The sequence below is a fragment of the Polypterus senegalus genome, chromosome 6 (genome assembly GCF_016835505.1).
Source record: "Polypterus senegalus isolate Bchr_013 chromosome 6, ASM1683550v1, whole genome shotgun sequence".
NCBI classification, from domain to species: Eukaryota; Metazoa; Chordata; class Cladistia; order Polypteriformes; family Polypteridae; genus Polypterus; species Polypterus senegalus.
The window spans coordinates 106,177,789-106,198,833 of NC_053159.1; the positions used below are offsets into that span (position 1 = coordinate 106,177,789).

The 21,045-nt window shown below is 39.5% G+C and overlaps 1 protein-coding gene across 4 annotated transcripts in view; it reads left to right on the forward strand.

Moving 5' to 3' along the window:
• Positions 1-4,070: 4,070 nt before the first annotated feature.
• The window catches only part of sez6b (seizure related 6 homolog b), a 618,004-nt gene continuing 601,029 nt past the window's right edge, over positions 4,071-21,045 (forward strand). For all 4 annotated transcript variants that reach the window (XM_039756704.1, XM_039756707.1, XM_039756705.1 and 1 more), the window contains exon 1: positions 4,071-4,413. In XM_039756704.1, the coding sequence (XP_039612638.1) occupies positions 4,341-4,413 (73 nt within the window). In that variant the 5' untranslated portion in view covers positions 4,071-4,340. The remainder of the gene's footprint in view (positions 4,414-21,045) is intronic.

Genomic DNA, 21,045 nt, shown 5'->3' on the forward strand with positions numbered 1-21,045 from the left:
GCCCCCCACGTCTCGTTCTGTTGGCATGCCATAACTACCACGCTCTGCTGGCAGCCAGCTGTGTAGGGGAGTGGTGTTACCCCTAGCAGCTTAGAAGGGGGTTTTGCAAGCTATTGGTAAGACTAATAGGTCAGCTATGTCATGGAATAGAAAAACAAATTATTTTTCAATGCAGACTATCTTAGTCTTACCATTTTAGGAGCTTTAGATTACACTCCTACAACATGTGCAATGTGCGAAACAAAGCCTGGTGACAGCAGCAAGATCCAGTATGATGTACCATTGGAAAAAGTATTAGGTGGTATTTTCAGTTGGGGATTAGGGAGGGTGTTGGTGTCCGGTTTGGCTTGTTGAAAAGCTTGCAACCCTATGTGCAGGCATCACCTTCTCCAAAAGAAGTCACATACCCATTGTTGGGATGTACTGTACTGCTAAAGTGTAGTAGCATAAATATGTCTTTTGAACAACCACTCAATAGTGCTTAGAGGAAACTGGGTGATACCTCCTCCATAGATTAGCCACTATGGCCTTACCTCTTCTCAATTCCCCCCATGTATCCTAGAATAGTGAATTCCTTAAAACTATCCTCAGAGAGTCTCAACACAATTCTGCAACTGACTTATATCTCAGGGAACGCAATTATTGCAGAGGTGACTTGAAATTCATTACTGTGCCCTCTGTAATGGAGCTGGGGTGGAGACCTGTGCTTTCAGGGGTGTTTTTACGGGAAAGATTGCTTTACAGCAGACATGCTTCTTGAATTTTGATGAGCTGTTGCATTCAAGGAAGAAACAACACGTCACAATGGGCAAGACTTGGGATGTGTCTGCCACAAAGAGAAAAAAAGACACGTGGTCAGGCTGATGTGACAAAGGTTACCGAGGCCGGCGGCTCACTGATGCAATTCATTCCTGCAACCCCAGGAGAATAAGCATCAAAAGATCCGGCCTGAAAGTGTCTAGTGCTTCAGCCTTCTATAATATGAATTTCTTTTTATGCCAAACATTTGATAACTTGAACAAAACAACAGTGTCATTGATGATTCCAGCAATAACATTATTTGATCAAATGGATATTCGGCTTAACTTGTTGCATCTTATGTTACAAGAAATGAAGCTGTAAATCCTGATTGTCATATACATTATATATACTATGTCAGACATCTGTTCAGCTTTTATGAGGATACCTATCACGCAGGGTGGCACAGTGGTTGGCTCTGCCGCCTTACAGTTTCAAATTCCCGTTTTCAGTCTGTCTCCGCATTGGTTTTCCACCAGTGTCTACTTTTTCCTCCCACATCTCAAATGGGTGCTGATTAATGTAACTGGTGTTTTAATATGAACTGATTTTAGTGAGGATAGTGCAGGATAGCATGTCCACCTGCCGAAGTACCACAAAATACTCCCAAATTCATCTCTCAATTTTCCCTTTCTTATTTTCTGTACCAAATTCTGAACTCCTAATAGTTGAAACTTCCCTGCCTTCAACCCCATGCCCAGAGGGTTTGTGTGTGGAGTTTACTGGTTTTCCTCGGTGTACTCTGGTTTTGTTCTCACAAACACTCTTAAAAATAAAGGAGCAGTGCCATAGGGAAACTATTTTTGGTTCTCAAAGGACCCATCAACATGAAGGTTCCAGAAAGAACCGTTATTTATTTATGCCCATAACAGGCTCCACACAGTATATATCCAGGAATAGATGGTAGCAAATTTGTGAAATATCAGTGGGTCATGATTTTAAAAGGACTCTCACTGCATACAGTAACACGGGCCAAGTCCAGGTTTTCTTAATCAGTTATTGTCCTGTGAGGTTGCCTACAAAACATTAAATATTTCATTTTTTTTAATATACAGCATATTAGAACATTTTTCAAAGCACAAAGAACTAACTTCATAAGCAAAGAACCTGTACCAAAATTAAATAGTACTTTGTCAAGCAATAGTTCTATGAAGAACCATACAACCCAGTAAAGAACCCTACAGTGCCATTAAAGAACCTTTATTTTTAAGATTATTCCCAAGCACCTCCTGGTTATATACCCAAAGAGTGTGGATATATGGGTGGCTCCTGAGATGGGCTGCTGCTCTGTCCAGGGCTACTTCCTGCCTTGCGACATAGGTAATAGAAACTGAAACTGGTACTGCTGATGCATGTATTCTCAAACAAAAATTACAAAAATGGAGTGGCATGGTAATGCAGTGGTTGATACTACTGCCTCCCCGCTCCAAAGAAATGACTTCAGTTTGTGACTGGTTAAGCATCTGTGTGGAACCTGCAAGTCCTCCCCATGCCTTCATTGTTTCTAGATACTCAGCCTGTCTCCACCTCCAAAACGTGTGCATGCTAAAGTCGAATGGACCTGTAAATTGTTGGAGGATAAGTGATTGTGAGCATACTGTCTTGTGTCTGATGCTACTGGAAAAGGCTTCGGCTACCTGGAGCCCTGTTATAAAAATGGATTGATGGAAGGTTAAACCAGACAAGTAATGATGGTTTTCTTGTCAAATACACTAGCTGTCCTATACTTCAAAGTTTCTTTTCCACTGCAGTCACTGCCATATTCCATTCCACTCATTACATTTATATTTATTTGCTTGGCAGACACTTTTATCCAAAGCAACTTACAGCATAATTAAGTAACATTAGGCGTCTTTAAAGGATTTAAAATTTTCTTGTTATTATTTCTTTATTGTAATCTGTTGATACTTTTTCTAAGTATTTACAGACATTTATAGCAGGAAAGGCATTAAAAGCTGGCTGAACTATATTATTATACATACTTCATAAGGAACCATACCCAGTAACCCGTGGTGTCCTGTAGCCTTTCTGTGTTTTCCTTCAGCCTCTACTTTTTTCAGGCACTGATTCTATAGCCATTTGTCAGCTTTTTCTCTATGTTTTCATTTTCCTTCCATATGTATTTCTACATCCACTTCCTTTCTCTAAGCCCCCAAAGAAGGCTCCAGTGCTGCAAAGCTGTACTTCTCCTGTAGCTCACTTTTGCAGACGTCTTAAAATTAACCCTTGCCTGCTACTTCTACATTTTGCAGAAAGACAACTGTCCTTTTTAAAATCTTTTGAAGATTTTAAAAAAGGCATTTTCACCTACTTAGCCATAAATCACATATAATATTGATATATATATACAGTGTATATATATATATATATATTCATAAGTAAAAAGAAAGAAATAATTGCATCAAAGGATGATTTTCTGAGACAGACATTTTAAAGACATTTAAGAACTATTTATTGCAGTGATTTTACAATATCTAACGAATTGAATTTATACTATATTGCAATAGCGTGGATTTTAAACTTAAATTCATATTTGTTACTTTTATATCACTTTATGAAATGAGTACAGTTATTTTAAAATATTTGATGCCTTTAATACAATAGACTTAATTTTATCAGCGGTATTTGTTACCTCTAATTTATACAGCTTTGGTGTTCACGTGTATTACTTTGAATTTAAACATTCTTCAAATACGTAAGACATACATCATTATTCACGTCCTTTGTAATCCTTTCTCTTTGTTAAACTTCATCCTCCGTGTTCTTGACACTTTTTACTGGAGGCGCTATTCTCTATGGAGTGTAAGAGAGCCGCTGCGAGAGCTTTAGTGAGATGTTTGAGAGTGCGCTCCACGGCAGTATTTACGGGCGCTCATTGATTTTAAGTGTCTAAGCGGAACCCAGAGGCGATCACTCAGTTTTCAGTATTGAATTTAATTTTATTTTAATTGCAAGGACATAACAATGGTTTTAATTTACTGTATTGTTTTCCTGGAGCCAAGATACTTTCAAAAGTGTCAAACATTGGTGTTAAAGAATACTGGGATTAGAAGTGCACATTGTAGCCTTCATTACGAGAACAGCTATTTTAACCTCTTTCTGGAAGCGACGTACCGATAAAGTGCATTTTTAATACGTCCTCTGACGGTGTTTACGGCAGGCGCGCTTCTCTCCCAAATCCTGAAGCGGCGCTCGGACGCGTCTTTATTTTTTTCTATTGCGCTCTGTAGCGGTACTTACGGGCGGAGCTGTCCACTCGTGGTGCTGAAGGACTCCGCTCTTCTCTTCAGTGCTGAAACAGCGCACGGCGAGAGTCGGGTGTTTACTGCGAAGCACTGCTTTCAAATCAAGCAGCTCGGCTCCGCGCAGCTGACTTCAGCTACATCAGAGCACATTGACAGATTATCATCAAACCCAGACTGGATTTGCTCGCACTGTCCTTGGGCTGTTCTTACATCTCCCAGCTAGTCGTCTCCGTTCGCGCTTTGTCACAAAAGTATTTTAAGCAGTAGCCTCATTGACGGAGCTCTCCAACAGCAGACATGTGCACCAAGAGAGAATATGGACTTGGCATGTACACTGTAATGCTGTTTCTGTCTAGGATTGCCGGGAAAGGTAAGATCTTCATTTAAATTTTTGCCGCTGTATTTTAACGATGAACATGTTTACTAAGATAAGTGACTTGACAGCTGGAGGGAAGGCCAGGTTGGTGTTGCTAAATCGCGGATTAGAACATAAGGTGTTGGGGCTTGCCTGCAGTCCTGTCGTTTTTTGTTTTTTTTGCCTTCGGAGTTTATACCACTTAAACACGAGAAGATGTATTGTTTGCGAGAGTAGCGACAGCGAATTAATTTAAACAGGAGTATTCGGCAGGAGAAAGTGACTCGCTGTGTTGCTTTATTAATTTCCCTCGTAATAAAGAAGCCTCCAGGGCCGCCAGTAGTGAATTCATTTCAGTAATCTCGTTTTATTCTACACGAATACCACTTAACAGTTGTAAATAAAGAAATGTAAGCATCTATTTGCTTTAGCCTGAGACCAACTCCGTTTCCTTTGAATAAAAATAAATGAAAGTACTGCGTGTCTAGGAGAGTGTCCTGTTTTTACCTTGCAGTTACGCGATGCCATGAATGTATTCGTGATCCAGAAAGTGGTAAACTTTTACAAACTTCTGTCAAGCGAGTACAACAGGTAAGGTGAGTTATGTTTCAAGGTACATAACTCAAAAGAATTAATTCGAAAATGTTTTCGGAACTTTAGCAAAAGTAAACTGTTCCCAACAGGAAATTATTTTCTCCTGAAAAAAAAAATTCTTGGGGGAAGGGGGGGTTAGTGCTATTTTTGCATTAAACAACGCTTGCTGATGTTTTGTAATGTGTATTTACCTCGCGTTTTTCTTTTAAAAATATTTAGCTATTACCACGCAAAAGAGGTCTACAATGTAGAATCGGGTAATATTTAGGCATAATAGCTGTTATCTATCTATCTATCTATCTATCTATCTATCTATCTATCTATCTATCTATCTATCTATCTATCTATCTATCTATAAAAAAAATATTTATGCTTGAGCGGTCTACGGTTTGCCGTTTCTAAGGGAAACGGGACACATACAAACCTAAAAAAAAAAAAAATCTAGCAGTTGCTTCTTTGGAAAGAGCACTTGAATTGTTAGATGTGTAATGTGTAATTAATATTAACATAACTGTTAAAGAAATACGTAATGTTTCAAAGGAACACTTGGTCTTCTAAATAGTGAATTTCTGTCTCTGCGATATCTTTTAGTTTTGGCCGCGTCCAATCAAGTATCGTGCCAAAAGCGGCAACAGATTTGCTTTAAATCGTATTCCTGCCCTTTTATTATAAGGGTACTGATGTTTGCAAATCGCATATATTAAAAAGACAGAAATTCCTGAAATAGAAATATGACCTTTGGTATGGTTTTCTCAAATCAAGTTAAAAAATGTATTTTGATCCTATACTAAATGTAATTGTATTTAGGAGAACACAACACATACAATAACACAGTTCGGTGAATTATACTTTTACGTGAGCAGTACAACAGTGCAAGCATTGTATTGCAGACAAAGAAAATAAATAAAAAGATAAGTAAATAAATAAACCCATCAAACTAATAAGAAAACATAACACCTCTCACCCCTTCCAATATCAGAAAGCAGTATATGAAAAAAGCGCTCAATAATGTGATTCTTCAAACAACAGCAAAGATCTTTTCCTCTGTAAGTCGCCTTGGATAAAAGCATTTGCTAAATAAATATTAATAATACATTTCAAGGAAATGCCACATTGAATAAATCAATTTTCAGAAATTGATAATTTAAAAAAATCCAAAGTGTATACAGCGAAGTAATCCTTTCTTTTATTTGTGGTTACTCTGTGCCACTTTATATGTGACAGATGTACCTGCTCAAATTGTGGCAGTTTAACTCTTTTATGCATTTCTGAAGTGACTCTGAATGTATAGTCACAATGGTGGACGTTCCTCGGTCTGAAGTGTACACAGCACATTCACCAAGCTAAGCCTCTAAACTCTCTAAAGTGCATACACCAAAAAACTGTTGTCACACATTTAAGAGATATTATAACACAATAACAGTTAATGGAGCACAGGCAATTTTGACTGGTACAGTATGTGTAATTCTATACCGTTTAGACTCTTTTACATTTACTTGTATATTTCATTTGGCAGATCTACATGTGTTGTGTATTTTATGTTATATATATATTTTACATTATGTGTATATGTGTGTATATTAAATATATATATATATATATATATATATATATATATATATATATATATATATATATATATATATATATAATCATTTTTTTGACAAACTGCTAATTTGGGTTTAATGTTATTCTTATTTAAGCACTGATTATTTGTGAAGTTTCATTGCAGCACTTGATACCAGTGGTGCTAGAATTCAAAATGCTGCTTCATCTTAAGAGAGACCCTAAATCAATCCTGCAGTTATATGGATTTGTGAATTGTTGTTCTAAAATGAGATTTTGAAAAGGCTATCTGCTGTGTCATAAAATGTTTAGTGAAGCTTTTAAGAATTACAGTACACGGTACTTTTCCTAACAGATTCAAGCATATTTTACATCATTTGGCTACAGTGGCCTTCAAAATCCTGTTGTGTTTTCCAAAATACTCCATTGATATAAATATCATTTAGTTTATCTTATCATGAAAGTGGGACCTGTGGTTTTAGTCACAAGAGAATGTGAAGGTGGATGGATGAGAGGAGTGCATTGTATGCTCAAGTGTCTATTTTCATTCGCTTTTTGTTTTGTTTCTCTCCATTCCTTCACTAACCTTGGTAAAAAAAAATACCGATCGCTCTCCGCGTTTCGACCTCCTGTCAAATGCTGACATACGCAGAAAGAAAATTAGATTCGCTAAAAAGTGACAGCCCTGTGAGGCAAAACAGGACTTTGATATGACTGTAATTTCAATTTTGCAATTTAAATAAGTGTTTCATCTCTATTCTGATGACTTCAGGAAACATAGGATTCTTAACAGATATGATATGGGAGACATCAACTTTTTTATGCTCAGGTGATTTTTTGTTTTTCAGACCTCTAAATGTGTTTGTCGAGACATTGCAACAACCTTCCTAAGAATCTGCATCAAGGTGTCAGACTAAAGCAGTTCAGCTGTCTGACGTTTAGCGCCGGGTGAATACGATTCATATCCCAGGATGGTGCCTCTCCAGATTGTTGGCTAGACTTATCTTATTAATGCAAGCTTGACATAACAAACACAGCAGCTTGGTTGCAGTAGAAAAATAATGTAGAACAGCTTTGTGCAAATAAAAAAAAAAATCTTAACAAAGCATCTTACTTGCCGTGTCCTGATTAACTCCAAAATATTTTAAAATGTTTTTATGCCGGCTACCTGCAGATCATTTGAATAACTGTAACGTGTGCTGTTCATTTCCAGTTATGCCAGACAGATGCTCTTCCTTGTACTTTAAAGATTTGCTTAGTTCAAAGTCTTGGTGTTGGTACCGAAGCGTATTAAGATGTAATAGTGTAAAAAATGCATCCCATGTGCTTATTCTGCTGGTCTTGTTTAGCTTGCAATAGGGAGATATTTTTAATAAGAGAAAGCCCATAATGCTTGCACCATTGTACACATTACAAAACAAATCAGATCTGTGTGAGCAATGATGTGAGCAGCATTGTTACTGAACATGAATGTGCAACATTGCTCTTAATTTTGTTTTTGTGGCAGCCGAATATTATGCTCTTCGTGAAAGAGTGTGTCCTATATTGTATGCTGAGTCCTATTAAGTAAATTCCAATCCTCTGCCTCGAAACTAGAGCATGCTGCTTTGTTATTGAAAATACAGGCTGTACCATGATTGTATTTACTGTAGACAAAGGAGACAGCATAAAGTAATAAATAGCCAGTCGCTGCTTTAATAACCAGCTGGGGTTGAGAGCCTTTAGAAGTAAATGTTTTTGTTACAATACTCCTGTTAAATTGTAATTAAAGTACACAGTTGCTTACAGTAGGACTGATTCACAATATATTGGTTTACAATGCCGTGTTATGTCAATAAAATGTATGCTTTCGAGGACTCTTACTTTGCTGGCTTTGTAATAAAAGGTTTAATTCATGCTTGTCTTAAAGCACACTGTTACACACAATCGTCTCACATTGAAGTACTGCGCATTACTAAGATGATCCTAATACTGCACTCTTGGAGGCTTGTAATAAAAAGGCAGGTCTAGAGCCGCTCATATACTAGGGGGCTGTGTGTGAGTTTAAATATAAACATTTGCTGACAGAAGAGATTGGATTAAAATAAAGAAGACGATATTGCTAGTGTTATGAAATTCTGTACAACCATGCAAGCAACGCACCGTTTGTGTGCTCGAAACAAACAAACATGGTTAGAGAAGCTTGTGCATAATGTGTGAGTAAATGTACAAATATGTGTTGATAGAAGAGCTCCGACACAGCAGAACTGAAAACACTTGATCTTACATCATGCACGATAACGGAAATGTTTCAGTGTCTTGGTTATATTGTAATGACCATAACACAAGTTAAGCCATTTGAGTTTTAAATGGAATACTTTTTAGATTCCAGATATGTTTTATTCTTTAATAGATGTGGTATGAAGCTCTGCAATGGACTGGGGCCCTGTCCCATGCTGGTTAATGTCTCAAACCTCATCACCTCCCCAAATAGGATTGAGAATTGTATGCTATAAATTATGGTATAAAGCTACTAAAAATGTATTTTAGGATATCTGAGTTTATAACATAATCGGACCTTAATGGGGCACTGCGGCCTTACAGCTCCTTAATCCTCAGCTTAAATTCCAGCTTCATCACTATCTTGGGGAATTTGTATTGTGACAGATAGAGGGCGCTGTCGTCCCCTTGACCCCTCAGACTAGATGCCAGACACCAGGTAAAAGTTCAATAATTGACTTTATTTAAACTACACAGTGCAGAAAGCACCCTCCACTCCACAATACTCATTCAGTAATCAATACAATTCTCAATAAACAATCCTCCACTCCCAGACGTGTTGCCACCCTTCCACCCAGCTCAGCTCGTCGTCTGGTATCTTTCCCAGTCTTTTATAGTCCATGACCCGGAAGTGCTTCTGAACCCCTGTCCATGTGACTTCCTAGCACTTCCGGGTCAGATGAAAACTTCTTTTCATCCCGGAAGTACGTCATTCCTCCTGTCACTGTGATTCAGACGTACTTCCGGGTTATAGGACACGTAAGAGACTGTGGGCCTCCCTGCAGGGTCCTCTGTTGGCCCCTGTAGTATCCAGCAGGGCTGTAAATGAAAACTCCATTGTCCATAATTCCCTGTTGGCATTCGGGGCACTTCCATGCTGCAGGGAGGGCTCCACCTGGCAGCCTGGGGGTATTGGCCGGGATGACTGGCCGGCCATAGTCCACAGTATGTTCTCACTGTCTCTGTGTGAATTTCCTAAAAGTATTCCATTTTCTGTCATCATCATAAAGATGTGCCATTTAGGTTAGTTGGTGATCCTAAACAGGTTCTGTATGCACTCAGGTGTGTCCTGTAACAGACTGGTGTCTCATTCAAGGCTGATTTCTAGTTGAGGTTGAAGCTCAGGCTGCTCTGCCAATGTATTGAAGTAAATAGTTTGAGTAAATGAATGAATACAGAGACTGAGAAAATGAATGAATACAGAGAGGTGCTTTGTGGGCCAGGTTTTCATGCTCTTCCTGTGTCCGCATGCTACTCTTAAAGAAAGGTGCAATAGTTAAATTGACCTGTTGTGAGTGAAGCTGATGTCCAGCCCTGAGTTCATTCTGATCCTATGTCTTGTACAGTTTGAGCTTCCTGCGGCCCCCTAATTAGGCAGAGTGAGGTTATAAAATGTTTCATTTTCAATTCATATGTGCTTGTCGTTGGTATCGATAATTAGAAGCTTGCTCATTTGAAGATCGCCTCAGTTCCTTTGATAGATAAGAGGCAGTGTAACTTAGGGACTAAAGCCTTGGCATGTCAGCCACAATGTTATTGGTTCAGTTCTCTGTGATGCTCTAACTGCAGATGTGCTCATTTGCTAAGCAATGTCAATTTTAATATGACTTCCAGTCCAAATTTCTGATATCATAAAAGAAGGCATGCCAGCCACAGTCGATTATTTAGTCTTTGACCAATGTCCTGACACCTCTTCCTAAGTCTTTGTACACTTCACCCATTGTTGTCTTTAAAAGTCCAAAGCTTCAACTGAAATTACACCCAGCACCGAGGAGACATGTTGTTCACTGGGGTACCTGAAAAGCTCTGGAGGATCAAAAGGAAGAGTGTGAGTAACTGCTACAGGTACACACATCTAGAAGGTGGTGTACGAAATGTCCCACCAAAGCCATTTTTGTGACCCTTAATCTGCCAGTAGAAAAACGTAAGCAACTGTGTTGCAGTGTCAACTAAATTAACATTATAGCAATGTAATGGAGGCCACATATTTAAGAAAGTGTGAGGATTCACAGTCTTGCATATGGACACTACAAAACTGGTGAATTTCTTTGTAAAAGTCTACAGCATCACAGCTTCTGGGTTCAATTGCTGGCCCGATCTCTGCACTCCAAGACTTTGCCCACTTTACAAGTGACTGTGCCCTGCAGTGGATTGTCACCCGTATCAGGGTTGATTCTTGCCTTGGGCATGATGTTGCTGCAAACTGCTTCCATCTCTCCATCCACCCTGAAACGAATAAAGCTGATTTGAAAACATATACATGGGTGGATGTCTACACTGCACAACACACTGCATATGCAGGAATGCCTGTCATTTAAGACGGGCACATTACTTCATATTTATACTGGCTGTGTATGGCACACAATACAGAAGATCGCCTTACAATGTACCCAACACCCATCTCCTCTGTTTTCTGGCTGATTGTGCGTATGAATCATGCTCTGTGTCATTTGTCAGTGATTTTCTCTCAAATGTACAGCTGAGCAGAGCACAATAAACCCAGACACCACTGGGGTGCACACAACCATCTATTTACTTGTACCAGTAAGACAGTGTTCTTTAGCAAAAGCGGGTAATGGAAGCTCCTAGGCGGCTCTTATTGTGTGCTCCAAATTACAGGCCAATTAAAACAACAAACTCACAGCATGAGACCACAGTGAGGACTGAATATAAGTCATATTTATAAAGACACTAACCTCTCACATTTTCCTTTGATGCTATTAGAGTTGTAATTATGTAGTGCCAGTGAAAGACGTGGACTCTCTGTTGTTACCATTTCGTTTTATTATTATTTCCATTTTAAGATCAGTCTACCCGTGCACTGTTGAAGCTTGCAGAGAGTAAAATATACACGGTGCCTTGGTGCTGTCACCTCATCAGCTTAGCGTTTCATTGCGGATTATTAGATGGGGGCCAGTTTAAAAGCAGCGGGACCCTGTAAGCAGGCTTCCTGTTTGCACTTGTCAGGCCGTGATGGCAGTGAATTAACGCCTTGACACTTCAACATGTACCTGATAATTCTGCCCAGAATCATTCAAAGCTGCTGGAGCTAATTCTCTGATCCTCTGTGTAAGGCTGCCGAATACACATCTCAGGAGCGCTGCAGCTCCTATTTGCATTTCATAATGACATGGAAAAAGAGTTCTGAATAGCCGGGACATGGCCAGTACATTCCCCTAGTCAATGTGAAAAGATACGAGCTGCAAGAGCACCGGTGTGTGTTAACTTCGGGGCCTCGGAAAGCTCGCTCATTTACTCTCCCCAGAGACTCTTCTGGAAACATTAGTACCTGCTGAGTCCAGGCAGATGGCTACACTTAGCAGGCAGGCCTCAGCCTGTGTGTGGTCACCTCTGTGCCCCCTGCTGCCTAGCACTTGCTTTGTCGAGATGGGAACTGATGAAAATTTGAACAAATTCTCAATTTGGCAAAAAGCTTAGCCAAGAAGCGAGCTGTCACCCTGCACTGCAGCAATCAACTGCTTTAACGCTGTGTGGCATGAATGGATTCACTGGCATTTTTTTTTCTTTTTCATTATGGTACCAGAACAAAATTGACAACAAGGGATGAGCTGTGTCAAAGGAAAATCTACTTTAGGAAATAATTTTTATCTGGACAAAGGGGTGATGTTTTTGACTTATGTAATTTTTGACTTTTGAAATAATTAAACATTGACAATTGACTATGACGACTGAGAAGAAAAAAGGAAAAGTGGTGATGATAACGACAATAGCATTGGTAACATTTAATAACTTGTCTTATCTAAATGAGGACTCTTCCTGCCAGAATGGGGTGTTGCCACCAGGCTGCATTCTGCTTTTATGTTATTTTTATTTACAACTCGGAGTCCTGCCACGTGCAAAAGTTCACTGACGACACTGCTATCGTGGGCTGCATCAGGAGTGGGCAGGAGGAGGAGTATAGGAACCTAATCAAGGACTTTTTTAAATGGTGCGACTCAAACCACCTACAACTGAACACCAGCAAAACCAAGGAGCTGGTGATGGATTTTAGGAGGATCAGGCCCCTCATGGACCCCGTGATCATCAGAGGTGACTTTATGCAGAGGGTACAGACCTGTAAATACCTGGAAGTGCAGCTGGATGATAAATTGGACTGGACTGTCAACACTGATGTTCTGTGCAAGAGAGGACAGAGCTGACTATACTTCCTTAGAAGATTGGCGTCTTTCAATATCTGCAATAAGATGCTGCAGATGTTCTATCAGATGGTTGTGGTGAGCGCCCTCTTCTACATGGTGGTGTGCTGGGGAGGCAGCATAAAGAAAAAGGACACCTCAAACCTGGACAAACTGGTGAGGAAGGCAGGCTCTATTGTAGGCATGGAGCTGGACAGTTTGATATCCGTGGCAGAGCGACGGGCGCTGAGCAGGCTCCTGTTAATCATGGAGAATCTACTGCATCCACTGAACAGGATCATCTCCTGACAGAGGAGCAGCTTCAGCGACAGACTGTTGTCACTGTCCTGCTCCACTGACAGACTGAGGAGATCATTCCTCCCCTACACTATCTGGGGTAAATGTTAACATTATACAAACTTATTGTCTGTTTTACCTGCATTTTTATTACTCTTTAATTTAATATTGTTTTTATCAGTATGCTGCTGCTGGAGTATGTGAATTTCCCCTTGGGATTAATAAAGTATCTATCTATCTATCTATCTATCTATCTATCTATCTATCTATCTATCTATCTATCTATCTATCTATCTATCTATCTATCTATCTATCTATCTATCTATCTAGCCACATCTTTATAAGCCATCCTCTATTGTTGTAAGCTTGGCTCTTACAATCCATGAAAAGGTCTTCACTGTGAAACTAGAAACAGCAGTGCTATGGCTCAGCTGAGGAGGCAGTTCCGCTTATAGCACCATCTATTCATTTTCTAACCTGTTCATGTTGTGCCAGTGCCTACCACAGCATCTTTGAGTGCAAGAAGTGATGCCAGGGCACGCTCACACACACCCACTCTTACCAGGCCGGGATTACTGTGACGGCCATCCCCAGATAGGAGTGTCATATGAACTTCAAGTAAAATTTCACTCCATTGCTAAACCCGAACTGCGCCTCATTTTTAATAAATGACCTCTTAAATAAGTTGATGACCACCCAAAGGTGCTTTATCATAAAGGAAAATTGATCCTCTGTTACAAGATTTAGCTGGCAACTTTCTGGTTTATATTCCAACACCTTAACCACAAAGATACGACCACCATAAGGCAGACTATGTGTGTGTCCCGTTTTATTTTTACTTAGTTTTCACTGACGCTTCCTGAAATTTTGATGCACTATTGCAACTCAGTATGGCCACTGCAAGTACTCAATTCCAATTTTTACCTCATATCCGATTTTTTTCTTTGTCTGTTCAAACAACTTTTACAAGCAATCTACACCTGATCTGAGTGTGTACAGACATCTGTCCACAGTGTGCCTCACTTACTTGATAAGGACAGATTTGTTATTAGGACCACCATGAACACCAACAGCATGTTGCCTGCTGCACTCCTTCATACTTTTTTTAGCGCAGGTTGTCAGCACATTCGTCACCTCAAGATGGCAAAGAAGAGAAGTAGAAAATGAAAGATTGTAGCTGTTGGTTTGAGCACAATTATATCACAGTAGTGATGGGGATGAGATGTGGGAGGGTTTTGGTACAAAATGGTGGTTTGACAGTTTCAGAATGTTGAAGGGGATCTTTGATTATTTATGACAATGTCTGTCCGCAAGACATTTTCAGTAAAACAGATGATAGTTCCACCAGAAAACACATAGCAATTAGGCTGTATTGGCTGGTGGTAGTAGCACCAAATGTTTATTGCTTTGTATCCAGTGATATGCTGAGGTATTACAGTTATTACTCTTTTAAACGAAAAGATCTAAAGATTTCATAAAGAGGGCTGTAAAATTAACCATGGAGTTTAAATTTCTAGACAATCCCAATCCAAGTGTTCAAACCCAGGTCGCAGTCAAGTTACATACCGGATTTAGTGATGCATACTACAAGTTCCAGTTCCATGTGTTGTTTGTTTTTTTGCTACTGACACATCTATAAAAACATTGAGTGTGTGTCATATCCAAATGATAAAACTGGAATTGAGCTGCGGTGACAAAAGGCCAAGGGTCTCATTTATAAAATCTGAATTGTACGAAACACACATGTCTATGCAATGTACTGTTTATAATCACAACCATCTTGCACATTTGGTGTATATGAATGCACCAAAAATCCCGGTCACCCTGAAACAACCATATAAGGACTATGCTAATGAACGTCATATATATGCAGTTACAATGTTGCCTACCTTGTTTGGCTGGTAAAGAAGCCCCTCGGACCGGACGCATCCAGACACTGGAACCTGCATTTGAGGAGTTCTGTGGTGCGCTCCACAACTGAGCCTCTCCTCTGCACTTTGGGGGTCAGGGAACCAGTGTCTGAGCAGGTAGCCACTATTAGCTGGCACCAGCTATGGCATGATTGCTGTTACAATGAATAGCATACTGTATACCAGTGATTCCCAACCTTTGTGTTGTCACGAGACCCCCGTTCCCCCTCTGTGAATTTAGCGTGGCCTACCTATCTTCGTCTGAGCTAGCAGCAAATGGAGTTCCCGTCCCCCTTTGATTAATCAAGCACGATTGTCAGCAGGGGTTGAGGAAGTTGTCCTGGGTAGGCCATAATCCACCAGTTGTACTGCCGATATAAATTAAGCTCTAGCTTTCCTGTTCTGAATAAGTGGGTTAAAAAATGGATGGATTAATGGAAATTCTGGAGCATTATTAATTTTTTATTTTCATCCTATGCCACAGGATGCCACAGTGGTGTGTGTGACAAAGGTTTCCTCCAATCAAGAGAGCGCATTCAAGCATTCAAGACAAGCGTGCGCGCGACTTTGCTATCATTTAAAAAATGATCTGTTTTGCCAACAGAAGCAACTATCTGACATGTAAATGAGGGAAATATTGTATGCAAACTATAGCTATTGAAGTGACCTCTCTCAAGCTAAATTTAAAACAGTAGACTAATTCGTAATTTATAGAGAATGTTTCTTTGCTTTTTGCAAGAACAACTAGGTAGAAATTAAATTATCATATACTCTGATTAGGGCGGCATGGTGACGCAGTGGGTAGCACTGCTGCTTCGCAGTTTGGAGACCCAGGTTCGCTTCCCGGGTCCTCCCTGCGTGGAGTTTGCATGTTCTCCCTGTGCCTGCTCTGGTTTCTTCCCACAGTCCAAAGACATGCAGGTTAGGTGGATTAGTGATTCTAAATTGGCCCGGGTGTGTTTGTGTGTGTCCTGCGGTGGGTTGACACCCTGCCTGGGATTGGTTCCTGCCTTGTGCCCTGTGTTGGCTGGGATTGGCTCCAGCAGACCCCCTGTGACCCTGTGTTCGGATTCAGCGGGTTGGGAAATGGTTGGATGGATATACTCTGATTATTTACATATAAATATAAGTTAGCGGTATCCTTAAAAATTCTGAGAAAAAAAGCAACCATTTATTAGAGATTTATTTTAGTAGCATAGTGCATCCCTTGGCACGGGCTGGAGGGCATTATACTCCACCCAGGACTATGAATCACACCTGCTGTTTTACTTAATGCAGTTACCAACAACAAGGAATTGCATTGGTTTCTAATCCTAAGAAGTTACAAGAGGTAGCCAATATAAACTGAGGAAAACCCATGTTAAGTGCTTCAGTGCAAATAAGCAGCATTGGCCCTCATAAAAGTAAACTAAAATAAATCTGTATGTTGATTTCAACCTATTGAGGTTTTAAATTGGTGATCTCAGTCTTCGGTCCTGGAGGGCTGCAATGGCTGCAGGTTTTCATTTTAAACCTTTTCTTTATTAGTGACCTGTTTTTACTGTTAATTAACTTCTTTTGAATTAATTTTAATTGACTTGCTCTTGAAGACCCAGACCGCTCAATTGTTTCTTTGTCCTTAATTAGCAGTCAAACAATAATGAGATATAAAATGAGCCACAACATGACCAGCAAACTGTGTCCATCATACAATATCTGAAAATCAAGAAAGGTTAAAGTCTTAGGAATGCTGATCTGCTCAGGTCCTCAAAACATTTTAATGGTACAATTTTGGAAATGTCTGGTATTGCACAATGAGAGCAGCAAAAAGCCATGGAATTAAAGAACAAGTTTAATTAACGAAAAGAATCGGCACCTCATTAAGCAGCTGGTTGGAGTGAAATTGGTTGGAGTTTGGGTACCATGTAAGGAAAGAAATGAAGCAATTCAGAGGAATGATGAAGAAATTCAGGGGAACAAATCTAAAAAAAACAAGTCAATTAAAATGAAAGGAAAAGGAATTAATTAGCAGCAAAAACTGGTCACCAATTAATAAACTGGTTAGAATGAAAACCTGCAGCCACTGAGTCCTTTCAGGACTGGAGTTTGAGTGTTTTAAATGCTTTTCATGTAAATGCACAGAGATATTAATTACTACACGCATTTCCCTACTTTATCGATGGTGTTGTAATTTCTCAGTTTCTTCAAAATGGATGGGTCAGAGTTGCCGTAAAATATACATATGTTCTCCTGTTAAGATTTATTTTGTAAACCCTGACATTTCCATGGAAAACACATGCCGATGTAACAGAACATTCATTCAAATCAGGGTCACAGGGGTCAGTGTCTATCCTAACAAAACTGGGAGCAAGGGAGGAACCAACCCTGGACAAGGTGCCTATGCATCACAAGGCTGGCTCACTCAAATACACTTAACTTAAAGATGCTCCATTAACTTAATCAGCTTGGAGAAACAGGCAGGCAGTGACTGTGTGGAAATTGAACTTGAACCTCTGGAGCTGTGAGCCAATGTGACAGCCTCAGCCAGGCCTACCGTTCAGTCTTACTATGTGTGGTCAATGGATAATCCACACAGCAGGGATTCTGAGGGCAGGACACAAGCACATTTTCTTTGTTTTCATCACATTTATAGAGTGTGGTCTGTTTTGAGAGGTATGACAGCCTAAAAGAAAGGCAAAAAGAAGATGCAATTCTTGAACTAATACTTTAGAATATTTTATCTCAGGGAACAGACTGGGCCTGTCCAGTCAGGCACAGCGAAGCGTGCCATGCTGTCTTGACATCCGTCACCTCATCACGTCTCAGCTGGTAATCCCCTGATATTGAAGGCTAGTGGGAGATTACTACAAGGTGGGGGTGAGGGGTCTTGCATTTCTGCTTGCTGGAAGGTTCTGGCCAATAGAGTCAAGCTGTGTTTGGGCAAGAAGAGACAAAACAGATGTTGTCATCTTGTCGATGCGTTAGTGTGGAGGATGATCATGACCAAGATTTGAAGGAAAAAAAAGAAATGTTAAGAAGAGGAGAACTGATAAACCACATTTCATTTGTAACACATGATGACCTCTTCTACAAAAAGATTCATATAAATGACCTGACTTTAGCTAGCATAAAAAATGTCATTTTTGCCTTTATTCAGTCTGTTATTTATATTAGGATGCCACTGCATCCTTCAATTGATATACTGAATCTGACTAATCCACTTAAGGGCCCAGAGCCTATACTGGCAGTGTTGGGTGCAAGGCAGGAACAAATGCTGGCTATAGTGCCAGTAAAAATATGAAAAATTGAAAACTTTATTTTTTAAACATAGCCCACTAAATTCTAATACTGCTGCTGTAAATCCCCACGCACCAACTCTGGCCTGACTCTTGGCAGCCGGCAGCAATCCCCACCCTACCAAGATGACATAAAGGACATGAATATGAATTTGATTCACCGCACTAAGGTGACGTGCTGTATTGTGTTAGAAAATTGAAGCTGTAAGAAAGGCAACAGTCAAGTAGGTAACTTTTATGGAATAGCGTATAATAATATTGCTTTTGTCTGTGTGAGTATATTGTGATAGATGGGCCATGTCCAAGGCTGCACTGGCAGAAAGAGCCTATTATAATATTCCTGAGCAATCATTTGTTGAAGGAAAAAAATGTAGCACCACATTGAGGACTCCAGGTCACGGCAAATGCAATGTGATGTATCTGCGGAAAGGAGCGATGGCTGCTGATTACATTGTGAGGTTCAAGCAGTTTGTAGCTTGAGGTTAGAAGATAAAGACCATCTGGTGGGTTCGTAGTAGCCTGAGTGTAGAAAGGTGAGAAGAGTTAAGATTTTATCACTTTGAAAGAGCACCAGAAAATAGAACTAGCTGTATTGTCCAGGTTACTGTAATAAAAGGTGACAATGAAGAGTCTGTTTTGGGTTTGATTCCTGAACATCTTATAATCTAATAAAAGCCTTCTCACGTGATGTGAGGATACAGTAGATACCCATTATGCACTGTGTGCGTTCTATGTAGTGTATAAAACAGTAAGATCAGTGGTTTTGATAATACATTTGGCCCAAAATAATGTACCGGGGAAATTAAACCAAAGTGGAATGCTACAACAGTCAGCTTTTTACTGAAGTGCTGGGTTAAGCTTTTCCAGAACAGAGAAGAATATTCCAGCCTTTTTATTTACTCCTTTCATTTATTTGCAGTTGACACACTATGTGATATTTTGCCCGGGATGAGAGCTCCCAAATGTATGTCAGATCAGATCGACACAAAATGAAAGTTGTTAGAGGTCATAGGGTCACTATCTGGAAGGTAGAAGGTACAGTATGTTCTGACCTTATCCAAGTGGCTTATAGACTCCCCATGTTTTTTTGATACGTCGTAAGAATTTGCGTGCTGTTGGTTTGAGTTTGTCTAGTATAAGAGGTCCTAAAGCCGAAGCTGCATTCCAATTCTCATTGACCAATCAGGAATCCACTTGGTGTTTATGCTGTTGCTAGCACAGTTGCTAAATATTTTTGGTTGCACAGACAAATTGGTTGAGTTGTGACAAGAAACTGCCCACAGTATGATATCTCTCTATTTATTAAAAAAAATCCTGCAACGAGACAAGACTTTTTTTTGAAGAGATTTTTTCAAGTCCTGCGAGATGAGACTTTGGCCATGAGATTTTTTTCAACTCATACCCTCCTCTCAACCATATTCAAACATGCACACGGTACTCTGACCTCTCATTCGTGTGAATGCTTTTGTCAGACACAGTTCCTGATCTCTCTTAGAAATTTTAACGTTTTCCTCACTTTAAGTTCCCAATTAAAGAAGAAATATTATGTCCAAATCTTATTGAAGAATTTCATCACGAAGGGTTATCAACTGAAAAAATAAGTACACGAGCAATCCTAGCACTAAGAAATGATGAAGTGAAACAAATTAACGCCAAAAATGCCGATCGGTTACACTGCAAATTGGTTAAATGCATATCGATTGACTATGCTGAAACAGTTGGTGGTGATTGTGCGGAACATGAAAACATCAACTTACGATATCCTGAAGAATATCAACAACCGTTAACACCGTCTGTTCTTCCTTCGCTTCAATTACTGTAGAAAGAAGGATGTATCCAAGAAAGGTAATGTAGTACATCTTCAGGGGATAACATTAGACAATAAAGGAGATCTTGATAAGCCATTCATATTAAAACATTAACAGTTTCCTGTTGGAATAGCTTTTGCAAAAACAATTAACAAATCTCAGAGCCAAACATTCGAAAAAGTTGTTTTATTTAATAGAGAGAAAGAAACAAAATTCAATCATGGGCAGTTATATGTTGCGTTGTCAAGATGAAAGTCCAAAAACAGAATCAAAATTCAATGCGATATTGACGAAAATGTAATTCAAATATTCGAATACTGAAGTTTTGCAGTAAAAGTGTAAGTTTAAAAAGTTTGTGTGTTAATTTCAAAGCAAAATCAGAACAAAATAATATTAGGCAACGAATAACTCAAATTATTCTAATTATTTTTTAATATGGTTAATTACTTGCTGTAATGTAAAATAGTTAGTTCTATTATGCACATGTAACAATTCCATAGAAAATAACAATCTGTTTAAATTGTACATCAACATCCCCATACACGAGCGGCAGAACTGCAAAGAGGTGTAGCGTAGGCCTGGGGGTTGGCAAGCTAAGCGAGCAGGAGGCGATGCCCCCTAGTTTCTCCTAAATAATATCATGATCAAGCGTTCAAAGTGGAAATCCCAAGGGCTGTTATCTATCAACTACAAATCCCTGCATTGCATGTTTGTACTTTTAACATACTGTAAGTAACGCTAGTAGTAAGTAATAGTAAGCAGTACGCTAATCATAAGATACAGGCTAATCAAGCAAATGATG